Below are 13,373 nucleotides of genomic sequence, written 5' to 3'. Positions count from 1 at the left end.
AAATGAGAGGAAGACGTTGGATTCTTGCGTTATTTTTCACCCAATACGTGGGTATTTAAGTCCATGTGATATAATCTTATTATTTTTTTGAGCGAATAACCATGATCAAGCTCGAATGAGCTTTGCCAGACATTGAATGGGTAATTAAGCATAGGACCTCGGCCACGGGGGAGAATGACGCCATGAATAGCCTCATGTTGGAGAGACTTCACCCGTAGACCATGTTTAAAACGAGCATAAGAAAAGTCAACCAGGACTCTGAATACTAGTTTACTTACAATATCAAGGTCTACTATGCTTAAGCTTCAGACCCACAAGGATATACGCAAAGTTCAACCATTGAGGATACTCTCCTACTCATATACGCAAATCCCATCCCCTGAGAAGCCCCAGACTCAACTGGTTAACACCCACCCACAATACAATAATAGCACACCGACATCCGACACCGCCAGACCGGTCTCGACCCTCACCGCACCTAGTAAACAGACACTAACTAACGGACGGAGTACATCTAACCGGTCCGAATAGCGCGACCAGCCGACCACAACCCCCAAACGCCAAGACCATTGAACCATGGTACACGCAGGACGATCGACATTATCAACCACAAGTCTCACCCCGTAAGGTTGTCGCTCCGCACCAGAGTGGTCCTCAGGATCTGCCGACTTCCTGCGGAATTAGACATGCGCAGGACCACCGCGGCCCGCCTGTGGCCCACACAACGGGTCCAGCAGCGCATTCCCACTTCGTTCGTCTTGTCGCTCTCCCGTTTTATTTTACTCTTCTCCTAGTTTCTTCTACGGCTGGCGCCGGCGTCAGATCGCCCGCCCGTGATCGCTGAACTTTGGTCTATGCGATCTAGGGATCCGGTGTTAGTGGTCGATCTGGGTGCTGCTAGCTAGGACACTACTGTCGATGGGCCGGCCCTTGATGGGGAATATCCACGGAGCTAATTGAGTGGACACGATGCAGAAGATGGAGGGGCCGTTAGGATAAGGGAATTGGGGGAGATCCTGCGTAGAGGAATTCATGCCGCGATTGGGTTCTAAAGGGGCAATGAACGGACACCCCGTGATCTTCAATCTCTCGCTGTCACAGCCAGGGATCTCTCCTACCCGGATTGGACCCTAATAGAATACGATCGTTACTGTACTCATCATGTTAGAGTGTCTTAGGGTACGAAGCCCTAAAATGCGTGTCATCAAGGACTACTTCTGCTTTGCCGTTGTGTGTACGATTGTATGTTCAGGATCATCACACTTGGGCTACTACTTCTACATAGCTCAATTGGATGTGGTAATGGGTCGGGCTCTAACTTGTAGTGTATGTAGTGCTTACCTTGATATTCTGGTTGATTGTTGGTTGTCTACAGTTTCGAACCTATGGTGTGGTTGATCCACCAGGTTGGTCTCTTGTTGATAAGAATAGTCAGAGAGTAAGAGGAGGTATGAACGATGATTAGCATGAATTTGACTTCAGTCACTGCTCTTAATGCTATTCTGTATAAATATTTGACTCTATCTGAGATTCATGTGGCAATCCCTAGGGCTAAACCACTGGGTAGCTCCATACGGACAGCGGACGGGTGAGAGAAAGGCGGGTAATTTATACAATGCACTTGAGACCCTGAATATTTTTCATCTAATGTGAACCGGAGGCTTCATAACTATTTTAGTTTGGTAAATATTATGATATATATTGATTGAGGGTATTGGAAATATCAAATATATAAAATGCCACTTGACGGTGCGATATTATATACAATGCACCGATAGGATGGGTCACCCGATACGAACACCGGGTTTTTAGCCTGTATATAGACTGCGCACCCGATAGCATGATCGTTACAAAGCAGACGGATTAACTACCAACTAATTACTAATATTGCAACTCCATATAATATTCATAAGCCAGTCATATATAGCTCAGTGGTTAAAGCTACTCAACCCTTCAAAGGCAACTTCGGACAGATTCTGTGCGAGACAGTGGGAGTCTGAAGGATCGCGTTGGCCCACTGCCACCCGCCACTGCCACTGACACGGCCACTACCACTACCTACCACTGCCACAACCTGGACAATGGAGACTGGAGACTGGACTGGGATACTGCGCCTTGTGGTCAAACCCTGCAAATCAGTGAGCAGACAGTCAGCCTAAACGCGCATCGGTCGGGTTCTGGAACGAGAGACGGTTGCAAGTGCCCGGAACAAAGCACGAATGACCGTTCCAGGGCCAGACATGGCGGTCAAATCAGCGCTTCCGATCGACCGGGGCTCGAAGTATGTCTAGATTGGGCAGGATTGTGCCATCGTCAGGCTTGTTGATCGTCCTCACGTCCAGCTCCACTGAAAAAGCACCGCCGATCGAAGGGGAGGGATCCGCTGGGAGAATATTGGGAACCTTTCTGGACCCATATTGAGGCAGTATCGGGTTCTTCTCCGGTGGGCTGTGTGTGTAGAGAATGTCTTATAGATGGTTGATGAGGTCATCGTCACCCCACTTGTTGAAGTTACTTTGGACTGGGCAGCATGCCTGAAACGGCTGTTTTGTTTGTTTGTTTGATACCCCACAGAATATATAGAGACAGAGTCAATGAAAGATGAGGGAGGAACAATGAATCGGTTGAGATAGTAGAAACCTGTAAATAGTAAATACTACACCTGCCAGGTCCAGACCAAAGAAACACAAAGAAACACCACAAAGGGAAAAAATGACCAGTTCAATAATGTCCGAGGGATATAACCAAGATTAGGCATGACAGTTCAATCCAATCGACGTGGCACCGTCCCTCATCCCCGTTGCTAAGAAGGAGATTCTCATTCCTGCCTAGTCCATCTGCAACCCTGGCGAACAACGCAACAACCAAAACAGGGCAGCCAAGGCGGTTTTGACTCCCTCATCCTCTCTTTGGTGTTTATTATTCCGATTCTGATTGTTTTTTTTCTTCCATTCCTGGTTTCCTTTCTGGTTTCCTCCATCTATCTCTCTCTCTCCCACACCCTTTCTTTCGTTCTATCCCTTCTATCCTCTCTTCTTCCTCCCCCCTTCCTTTCGCCTTCCTTTTTCTCTGGTCTCATACCGTACGATCGAGGTGAAGTCATCTGCTATGTACACTGACCCCCTTCGCATTCCCCGTCCCCTCCATTCGTCCCCTCCGTCGGGACCGTTACCTATCATTTAGTTTATTATACTTCGTCCCGGGATTTTCCTACCTCCTGGTTCGTTCCTCCTTTTCGTTCAACGCCATCGTATGACCAAAATTGATGCAAATTAATCCGCCTTGGGGGTTTCGCATCGGCTGTCCGAGCACTACTGCCTTACCTGCTGTTGCCCATCTGGCTCGAAGATCAACCGGCCAAGTATCCAGTGCTTCGGGTGTATAACTACCTCAAATCCCGCTCGGGGTCATAACGGTTCAGCCACGACGACATGGAAATTATGATGGTGATGACCTCTTAACTTGAATGTTTTCGAATCAACCAAAATCATTCCTCTATCATTACCTCTTGTTTGTCCGATTCTCTCGCTTCGAATATCTTCGGTATTAATGCGACTTTTGGACGCTCCCGCGTAAACAAGAAATCAAAAAAGAAACCAGAACAACAAAAAGAAAGGGAAAAGACAAATCCTGCCTACTGAATTGGGCATCCACATATATATATATAGGCCACTGTCACACCAGACACATCTCACTCTTAACCCCTCCCGAAACCAACACCCCCACCCCCCTGCAACTCTGCCGTTCCGTGCAGGCTTGCGACCCATGCTACATCATCTCATCACACCTAGCGCCGCCACTATGGGAATCTCTAGCAAATATTCGTGCCAGGCGAGCTCCAAGACCGCCGGCAGCTCGACCTCCACCGCTAGCGATACCTCGGATCGTTCGAGGAGCACCGCCCCGACCATCTATAGCGACCGTCCAACCTCCAAACGGATGGAGCCGACAGACACCTATGCGCAGGACCCAAGGGATTCGGCATCCACGTATGCATCGACCGCGTCGCCCGTGGACGACTCGCCCGAGCTCCCGCCACGTTTCGAAGTGACAGATCGTCGGTTGGACGCATACTCGACCGATGTGCTGCCCTCCACCCCGTCTACGTTTGGTAAACTATTTCCGTCGTCGCGACGGCTCCTGATCCGCCACGACGATGCAACCATTGACGGCAACATGAACCTGCGGGTCGACACGGTGGTCCACCACCGGGGCGGCTACCAGCAGGACGTGACGTTGTTCCATCTGCGCATGTATGATCTGTTCTCTCGGAAGTCGTCCTTCCGCCGTTACTGTCGCGAGTCAGGCCGCGAGATCTGCCATTCGGAACGAAGACCCGTGCAATCGAGTTTGGGCATGAAGCCGGCGTTTCGGCGGTCGTGGAACAGTGTGCTGGCTAGCTTGCGCCCAGGATCGAGTGGGCATGGGTCCGCCCTCACCGTGGAACCTAGGAGTCAATACTTGGGCTGTCAGGCGGCCAGGGATGAGGTGGTCGACGGCGAGGAGGACATGGATGAGGAGCGGAGTGTGCACCGGCCAGTCGCCCTGGCGGAGAACACGCTACTGGAGTTCTCCAACTATGCACGTGTCGAGATCAGGAGGCGCGGCGCCGGGCTACCCAAACGATACGAATATGAATATTGGTCCACCAAGTACCAGTGGAGACGGGAGAGTCGGCGGGAGGGCGATCTGCGGGGCGTATCCTATCACCTCTTTGATACGCGCGCGTCACGCACCATCGCCCATATGGTCCCCGACATCCTGACCCCGATGGAAGAGATCGAGGAGGAGAGCAAGGGAGGCTGGATTCCTCCGTCATCCATGTGGATCAGTGATGCGTCGGTATACGAGAAGATGCCCGATGCAGCCGAGTAAGTTGATCCTTCCCCCCCGCCCTGTTTGAGGTCGCCATGTACTTTTGTGTGGACAAGGGGGCTGACACCAACGCGCAGTGTGATAGTCGCGACCGGGTTGATGGTGCTAGTCGACGACTGCATCCGCCGACGGTGGCATTCCGACAAGTCCCCTCCTCTTGCGCGCCCGATGCGTCACTCGATCAGCAGAGGCGTGGAGCTCATAGGCCCCAAGCGACTGATTGATGAAGTGTTTCATCGACGAGGATCTGCCTAAGTCGCGCCGGGGGAAAGGTGCACGCACAACACCGCGCGAGGCTGAAAATTGGGGTTCATTTCCCCTCTGGTTGGCTGCCCTGGCGGATGCAAGGGCCTCAATTGAGTCGCATGGCGGTTTTACGAACTGACGAACTGATACTATGACTATCTCGACTGACGATCTCATGAACCTTGACCTAATGACAACACATGTTTCCTGTTCTTTTTTTTTCTTTATCTATTTTGTTTTATATTTTTATTGATTTTTCAAGCACAAGTCCAGGGTCGGGTCAGTTTCCTGTCACAAGTATGCATCCGGGTGGCTGTGCTGATTGGTTGTGCCAAATGATTTTCACCCGTTTTGTTTGTTCCATTCCATGATTTCAGCCGAATCGGTTGGCTGTCAGCGATCGATTTTTTTCCATTTGAGTTTTTGCCGGACATTTGAACCATGGATTCATTCATGGTAGGGAGGGGAACCTGATCAGCATGTATATTTTTTTTTCTGAATAGCGTGTACGCATGGTGATATTTTAGGATGTATCACGAACCCAACAATTGACTTCTTCTACTGTATCAACACAGTCCTACTACTTAGTTCTCTACCCATTTATTTTTTTTTTATTTTTTACTAGTTATATTTTGTTTTTCCAAGGATCAACACACGCCAACGCAACGGCGTCGGCACGGAACCATGGTTCGACCTGGGGATCGATTACTGCCTGACATCCATATCGCCCCCCTTCCCCTCTCTTCTCCGGTCTGGACCCCAATGATCTGGTGGGGATGGATGAATGGATGGATAGATTATCGAACGGGTCCAATCCGATTCGGACGAGGAAATGGGGAGATTGTGTGGATGATTGGATCAGAGGTGATGTTGGTGATGATGATGACCGACATCTGTTCGGATTTTATTCATTCGTCTGGGTGTTCGATTGGGGGTTCTAATTATATTCTTGGATTTGTTAATTCTGATTCTTTTGAATGGTTTTGATTAATTTCAATACTTTACTACCTATTGTTGGTGTTTGGGCTCTGGTTTTTGTTCTTTTTCATTTTATTCTATATCTTGTTTCTTTGACATTTAATTCTACTGTCTATTTTGATCTCTTGTTATATAGGTATATATGTATTTTTATTGGACTGTACTGAGTATTGACATACCCGTCGGAATGGGCAGATGTCATTTAAGCTTGTCCTGAGGCCAATGCGGGGCAGATCGGGAGCCTGACTCGCCAGAATTATTGATTTATTTCAGGTGTTCGTTGGATTTTATTTATACTTATTTGTTGATTCTACTTAACTGTGTTATTATGTGTTCTATAATTCATAATCCATAGCAATATATCCATATATATATGTGTATATATTTCATATTTTTCTATTACCCCCTTAGGCGCCATACTTCATCGTGCATCTTCCGCTCATGCAGGTTCTGTTCTGGTTCTTTTCCCTAGTCTACGGTGGTTCACAGTCTCCCTCGTAGCCGCATGTTAATCATGAAATCATGCTGGTGATGGTCGTTGACCAGAGTCATGACAGAATGATGCACGTATGTATGCCCAACACAGTGCTAGAGAACCAGTGACAAATCATTTCCTCTCCTTGGCCGAAATTCGAGGTTGGGTCTTGAACTGACCCAATTTCATTTCTTTGTTGGCTGGATAGTGTCCTGCAGAAGAACAAGGAAGATGATATGATCCATGTCCTCGATACTTTATTGTCCTGGTTCGTGAGAGGAGTAAGGTATGCCAGCAATACTTCCTACTTCCTTGACACTACCAACACACTTAGTGTCTTGACCCTGGCTAGTCTGGCTAGTTACTCCTACGTACGTCCTTCGGTTCTTCAGTCCTTTCTTCCGTTCCAACCACAATCGTGTTAGTTCATGCAGAGCGGCCCGGTCTGTGGCCGTTTAGATTCAGGGCTGAGACTCGTTCGAGATCTTTTTTCTATTTACTTATCCTTGTTATTATCCTATATATTCTGTTCTGGTTTTGATTGAAATTGGAATTGATTAAATTGATTTTTAATTGTCCATTTTTCACTCTGATTAATGATGAGCTGGCATGGTCTCTAGTCCCGCCCTGGATCTGGTCTGAGGGGCCCTACTGGCTGCTGTGAATCAATTATGCTGTCAATTCGTCGCTTCTTCTCTACGGGACCCTCCTTCTGTCCTCTTGCTCTCCGCTTTTGGGCAACTAGACTCTTTTCCACCTCTGTCCCCCTCCTCCCTAGCTGTCTTTACAGTGTTGTGTTCCTCCGCCATTGATTCCTTCCAGAAGGGCCTTTTCTCTCTGTTGGTCTCTCTTGGTCTCGCTTTCTGGGGTCTTCCACTTGGAGCATATATGAGGCGAAGGAGGTTTGTACCCGACTGCTACGGTCCTGTTCGCGAGACCAGGGGCCGCAGAAGAGGAGAAAGAGCCCCATTTTCAAGGCGACAAACGGAATGTCGTCGACTTAGCACTGTTGATCTTTTACTTTTTGATTTTTCTTTTTCGTTTCCACTTGATGTGACTTAAATATTTTATTTACAGTTTTATTCGACATTTTTTCTATTCCTTTTTCTCAACTTTTATACCTGGTTCTTTTTTTAATTGATTTCTTTTTTTTAATCCCTTCAACATCAACTGAGTTGTCACCTATCATCCTCTGTACAACACCGTCATCGTCGCTTCACCTCATCCTTAGTGTCGACAACGGTTCTGTTGACTGCTTTTCCCCATGACCATCCATGGGTCTGTCAGGTCTGTGTGGAGACTAGTGGCCCTTTTCCCTGGTGTTTTTGGCGTTTCTTCAAGGGTACATTCTCAGTCGGCGTGCGCCGGGCCGTTCCAGCTTGCAGCCTCAGAATGATCCGCATGTTTCTCCATGCAACCAGCGTTCCTTGAGTGGAGGATGGGTGTGCCAGGGAGGAGGAAGAGGCGGGGCGTGTCGGGATGGCGAGGGAGGGAAGGTTGCTGACGCTGTGCCATATCCACCTCCCAACCTGCATAAGACCGTCTGGTTAGGTTCGATGATTAGGTTCCGTGTTTGTCTCGCCAATTTGGGTCCTCCCTTGCCCTTGGTTGACGCTTTGGATGGGGTTTATATGACTGTTCCCTCCCCGCTCCCCGTATCGCTCCAGGTGTCGAGTGAAGTCTCCAATTCGGTTCCCTTGACCTATATATATATACACATTGTCCTTTGCAATTTAAAAAAAAAGAAGAAAAAGAAAAAGAAAAAGACAACGAATAATTAAACAAGAAAAAAAATATATTGACCAACAAAACCAGAAAAAAAAGGGGGGGTTCAAAAGTTCAAAAAGATAGAAAAGATCAAAAGCACACAGACAAGAAAAAAAGAAGAAAAAAAAAAGGACTCTAACTATATATATATATATTGTTGGTCTTCATCAACTCTCTCTTCTTCCTCCTCTCTTTTCTCATTCCATGATCAATTGACTCTTGAACTCTCTTCTCTTCTCTTCTCTTTGACAACGCAACTGCTGGGAGATCTTTCCGCCCCTAAAGCATACCGTTCCTCTCGTTGTCTCCGTTCGACACACACATCGGTCTACTGCCCCTCCTTAGCTTGTGTCTAGTCAAGGCTCAGAGCTCACTGTGTCTACTATCCATTCCCCACCACGCCGAACTCTCCTTCCGGTCACCATGTCTCAAACAGCAAATTCTCCGGCCGGTGGTGGTGGTGGTGCTCGGGTCAATTGGCAGACGCAACTTCAAGGTATGCCCCACTTCTCTGCAATCCTTTCAGGGAGGAGAGTCCTTTGATTCCATATGCTAAGAACTACTATCCTCCCAAAGAGTACTGCCGGAAATCCAAAATACAGGCCCCCGTCTACAATATTTTTTCCGAACGCCGAGGTATGAACTAAGTCCTTTTCGCTTCCCCTACTCCGTCTCTTTTCCCTCCTCCCGTGAACTTCCCCACCGGTCACCCCTCCCGCGTTGGATGGGGGGGTGGCGATGGTTGCAATCCCGTCTGGATGGGATGAGGATCCATTTCACCTGGGTACGCATGTGTGTCTCGGCATCAGGGAGTGGAGTTTTTGCTGTTCTTCACCGACTTTTGGCTTCAAATCGTGTTGTACCAATCCATTTCACTGACAATTGGATGTTTTCTCTTCCTTCGTTTTCTAGGAGGTCGCACGGCTTGGTCTAGTTCCGTCGCAGTCTCAGGCCAGACCCTCGTGGCACGATATTGGTATGATGGCGAGAATGTCAACAATGCCAAAGAAGACGCCGCAGAAGTCGCCCTATCGTGGTTGACTCCAGGTTCTTCGTCCGCCTACACCGGGCAGTCGCCCTCTTATCAGCAGCCCAGATTCAATTAGCCGGTGAGCCCCGGCCTCTCCCTACCTGCAACGCCTCAACCTTTCCTCCCCTCCCCGCCCCCCGGGGGGCGTGTGGCTCCTTCGTCGAAAAAAAACGGTGGTTATTGCTTGACGTTATAATGTGGAAATCTCCGGGAATGGGGGGGAGGGGGGGGGGGGCTTGCATGTCATCTCGCTTTGTTTCGTTCGCGTGCGACCTTTTTTCCGGATTGATGCCGATTCTTGGGGCCTCGCAGACGTGTACAACATTCGCCGGCTATCCGCCGTCCTTTTTGTTGTCGTTGTTGGTTCTCTCAGTCCCAGTGGCTGTATCAAGCGTATGGGCGGGCCTATGGATAAATCGCTGACCCAGTTGGCATCAGGGTGTCTGCTGCACTCGATTTTGGATTCCTTGTTTCATATTTTGGTGGATTTTCTTCTCTTTTCTCTCCTCTCCTCTTCACTTTTTTCTTCTTCTTTTCTTTTGTCCACTTCGACTCGTTTCTCTTTTTTTATTCGTGGGATTTTCTCCTTCTTACCCCTTTCTATGATCTGCGTCGGTTCTTCTGGATCTTTTCCTATTTTTGCCGTCGCAGCTTTCCCTGATGTGGTTCCCAAGCGTGGTCTGGTCGACCCACTTGTGTACTTTTTCCCTTCTTGTGCGCCTGTTTCCTTATAAGTTTGTCATATTGCGGCAGATCTTGTGGCACGATGTTTTTTGACGACAGATAATGATGACATATTACGAATTTGAGCTTGCGTTTGCTTCTGCGGAAGACATCCTGTTAACATGATTCTTTGCATGCCTGCTCTGCTGCCTCCCGACGTTGTTAACTTGCAGAATCTACTATTGCCCTGACGGGAAACTTAACAGGTTTTCCGTGTCCAGTCTGGTGAACGGGTGTGGATCATAGGAGAGGCGGTCTGCTGCGGTCAGACATAGCACTAGGAAAAGTTTTATTTTGTTTTACTTAATTCTTTTATTAAGTTCTTCCCCTTCCTTCCTATCTACACGGTTGGTGTTAATGTTGGAGTTGAAGCTCAGGTGTTGATCTTCTATGGTTGATTGATTGATAACAAGCTCGCTACAGTTTATATTGCGTCCATTATATCTTGATTTACTTTATATACTGCTTGCCCCGTTTCCCATCTCATACCCACCACGATGACACCCGTGACCTCCATTGACCGACAACCAGACTGAACGGAGATTGACAAGAGAGCTGTCAGCTTAACACGAAACAAATGTCAATTCTACGGAGAATAGTCTAGAGAAGACTATATCCAGCCTGATGGTTGAACTGTCTGGCATTCCGTCATATCCATGAGCTTAACCTTATTTGTGTGGCTCACGTGTGCGCGTACCATGGAACCGGACGGACGCTCGGGTCGGACAACCATTAATTTTATTTTCAGTTCCTGGATTTGCTTGGGGTAGCCCGGATCCGGTTAATCACTTGGCGTTCCTCTTCAGCTTGTTTATTTATTTGATTTTAGTTTTTCTTCTTTGATTCTTGGTTTTATTTTTTTTTGGTTATGGTATCTACTAATATCAGTCCACTCACCTATATATATAAGGTCATTGCAAGAATAATTACAGACCAGTCATGTCCATCTATAGTGTCGGTTTGATTATACGAAGCAGATCTGCAGTATGTTCTCCGTACATTCCGGCTGGCTTACTGTTTGGCACTGCCAGCTTGCTCGAGACTTGTACAACTATCGCAGCTACTTACGACTAAACTCTATCAACTCTACTTTGTGTCCAACTCAATGATATTGATATTCTGACATGTCTGCCACACTGCGTTGCTGCACAATCAACCCAACACAACCACAACCACAACCACAACCAGCAATACCCACCCATCAACCTCCCTCACCCCAGTCTTTAAACTATATTATATAGATAGATACTAGAAGTATCATACAAACAAACGAACGCAATAAAGCAATCAAAAAGATCAATACGCAAACCTCTCCCCCCCAACCCCCCTCCCATTCCTCCACCCGTAATAAAACCTCAACAGCACACACCCCGCAGCAACAAACAAAAGCAATCCCGCATTCACCCAATGCCCCGTCGGATACCCTATCTTCGCCTCCTCGCTCTTGTAGATCCACACGCCTACGATCTGCCCGGGTGCTCCGAACGAGACGTTCAATGCGATGGCGAGTCCTGTTCCGGCTGTGGAGTGTAGGTTTGCGGAGAGCCAGCCGAGGAGGGGCGGAATGCAGGCGAAGGAGCCGCTTGCGGCTACTATTAGGCAGCCGTAGCGGTGCTATTCTTCTTATTAGCTTTTTTTTTTTTTTTTTTTTTTTTTTTTTTTTTTTTCTTCATCATTTTAAGGGGGATTGTGTAGGGTATGTACCAAGTATGCATCCGCGGGAAGAACAGCAGACGCAAGGAATCCCATCGCGCCGATAAAGGCGAAGAGAGCGGAGTGGAGGCCGCGACTGTATTGATTAAGCATATTAGTATATATACCTATGTATATAGTAAACAAGAAGAGAAAAGGTAGACAAACCTATTGAAGTAATCTGCCGACCAAGCTACAGCCGTCGTGACGACGTAGGCGACGGCCCACGGCGGCACGGTCATTAGCTGCGCGCGCAGGCTTGTGTAGCCCAGCCCGCTGGTGATGGCTGGGGTGAAGAGACTGAGGCTGGAGAAGGGGGTTGAGATGCCGAAGTAGATCTGTTGTAATATTAGAACTTGTATTTCAAATGGTGTGGTTACCCCTGTGATAGTGGTGGATATGATACCCGGGGTTATATGCATGTGCATACCCATGTGCCGCATAGAAAGGAAAGAAGGAAGAACATACAGCATAATGCGCATACAACCTCCAATCAGTCAGCACCCCCTTCGCATCCTCCCAAGTCATAGCGTGGGCGCCTCCCTTCGACCCCTCTGTTTCCAGTCTCCGCGCAGCAAGCGCCTTCTCCTCTTCACTCAACCAAGCCGCAGACTCAGGATAATCAGGGAGCAGGAACCAGACCAGGAAGGCAGATGCGCAGGACGGCGCGCCCTCAATGATGAACAGCCATCGCCACGCGGACAGTCCGTGCACCTGGTTCATGTGGCCCACGCCGTAGGCGATCGCGCCGCCGAAGGCCCCGGCCAGGGTGGCGGATGCGAGGATCAGTGCGACGCGCATGGATCGCTCTGACGTGCGGTACCAGAATGTGAGGTAGTAGACGAAGCCCGGGAAGAGACCGGCTTCCATTGCTGGGGGGGTTTAGTATAGTACTCTATTATCTTGGGGGAGAGGGAGGGGGAATACCTCCGAGAAGGAAGCGGATGCCTGTGACTTGGGCGTAGTTGTGTGCGCCGCCTAGGCCCATCGTGGCTGCCCCCCAGGAGAGCATGAGGAAGGAGATCCATCTCTTGAAGTCTGGTGAGCTGGAATTCGACTCATTTGGAAGGGTCACGTACGCTAGGTCTGAGCTTCTTGAGGAGGTAGTTCGAGGGGACCTCGAACAGGGCGTAGGCAATCAGGAATACCATGAGTGCGATGCTGGAACGTGTTAGTGGTATGCCATGGACGTAACATGGCTGTCGACTAGAGCATACGTAAACTGATAAGAAGTCATGTTCGTCTCCGTAAGGAGATCATCGCCCGTGTCTTCGTTGAGGATTTTGGCATTGCCTGCTCTTGTCAGCATGTGTTTGAGGAGCACAGCGTGGTGCACACACACCTATATTAGACCGATCTAGATAGCAAAGCAGATAGATGGCGGCGCATAGAGGTACGATGTGCATGTCCTGCTTCCACACTAGGCGCTTTTCGAGCTCTTTGTACCCGGGGTCGTTGCTCTCCCCAGAGCCGGCGTTCTGATAATAGAGTTAATTACGTATGTACTGCGTCAATGGTGAATGCTGCGTACCTCCAGGCCCAACTCCGTGTCGTCTGCATGGTGGCTCTTTTCTTGACCGTTCATGA

General features: G+C 48.6%; 3 protein-coding genes across 3 annotated transcripts; 2 read left to right on the top strand and 1 right to left on the bottom strand.

Annotated features, from left to right (window-relative positions):
- Positions 1-3,801: 3,801 nt before the first annotated feature.
- Positions 3,802-5,130, top strand: P168DRAFT_233578 (uncharacterized protein; the record flags this gene model as incomplete). The annotated part of the gene is made up of 2 exons (XM_024833374.1): positions 3,802-4,871; positions 4,953-5,130. The coding sequence occupies 2 exons, from the start codon at positions 3,802-3,804 to the stop codon at positions 5,128-5,130; spliced, it is 1,248 nt and encodes a 415-aa protein (XP_024694201.1).
- Positions 5,131-8,610: 3,480 nt separating this feature from the next.
- P168DRAFT_341109 (double-stranded RNA binding motif domain-containing protein) lies at positions 8,611-9,447 on the top strand (the record flags this gene model as incomplete). Its single annotated transcript, XM_024841797.1, has 3 exons — positions 8,611-8,837; positions 8,918-8,977; positions 9,254-9,447. Exons 1-3 carry the CDS (start codon positions 8,765-8,767, stop codon positions 9,445-9,447), a joined length of 327 nt encoding a protein of 108 aa, XP_024694200.1. The 5' UTR covers positions 8,611-8,764.
- Positions 9,448-11,390: 1,943 nt separating this feature from the next.
- Positions 11,391-13,371, bottom strand: P168DRAFT_309883 (putative MFS transporter; the record flags this gene model as incomplete). The annotated part of the gene is made up of 9 exons (XM_024839342.1): positions 11,391-11,708; positions 11,799-11,883; positions 11,955-12,124; positions 12,255-12,658; positions 12,714-12,816; positions 12,866-12,947; positions 13,004-13,079; positions 13,129-13,222; positions 13,318-13,371. The coding sequence occupies 9 exons, from the start codon at positions 13,369-13,371 to the stop codon at positions 11,391-11,393; spliced, it is 1,386 nt and encodes a 461-aa protein (XP_024694199.1).
- Positions 13,372-13,373: the final 2 nt, after the last annotated feature.

This window comes from Aspergillus campestris, assembly GCF_002847485.1.
Source record: "Aspergillus campestris IBT 28561 chromosome Unknown P168scaffold_4, whole genome shotgun sequence".
Lineage (NCBI taxonomy): Eukaryota > Fungi > Ascomycota > Eurotiomycetes > Eurotiales > Aspergillaceae > Aspergillus > Aspergillus campestris.
The sequence above is the reverse complement of the archived record's forward strand: the minus strand, read 5'-3'. Positions and strand labels throughout refer to the sequence as shown.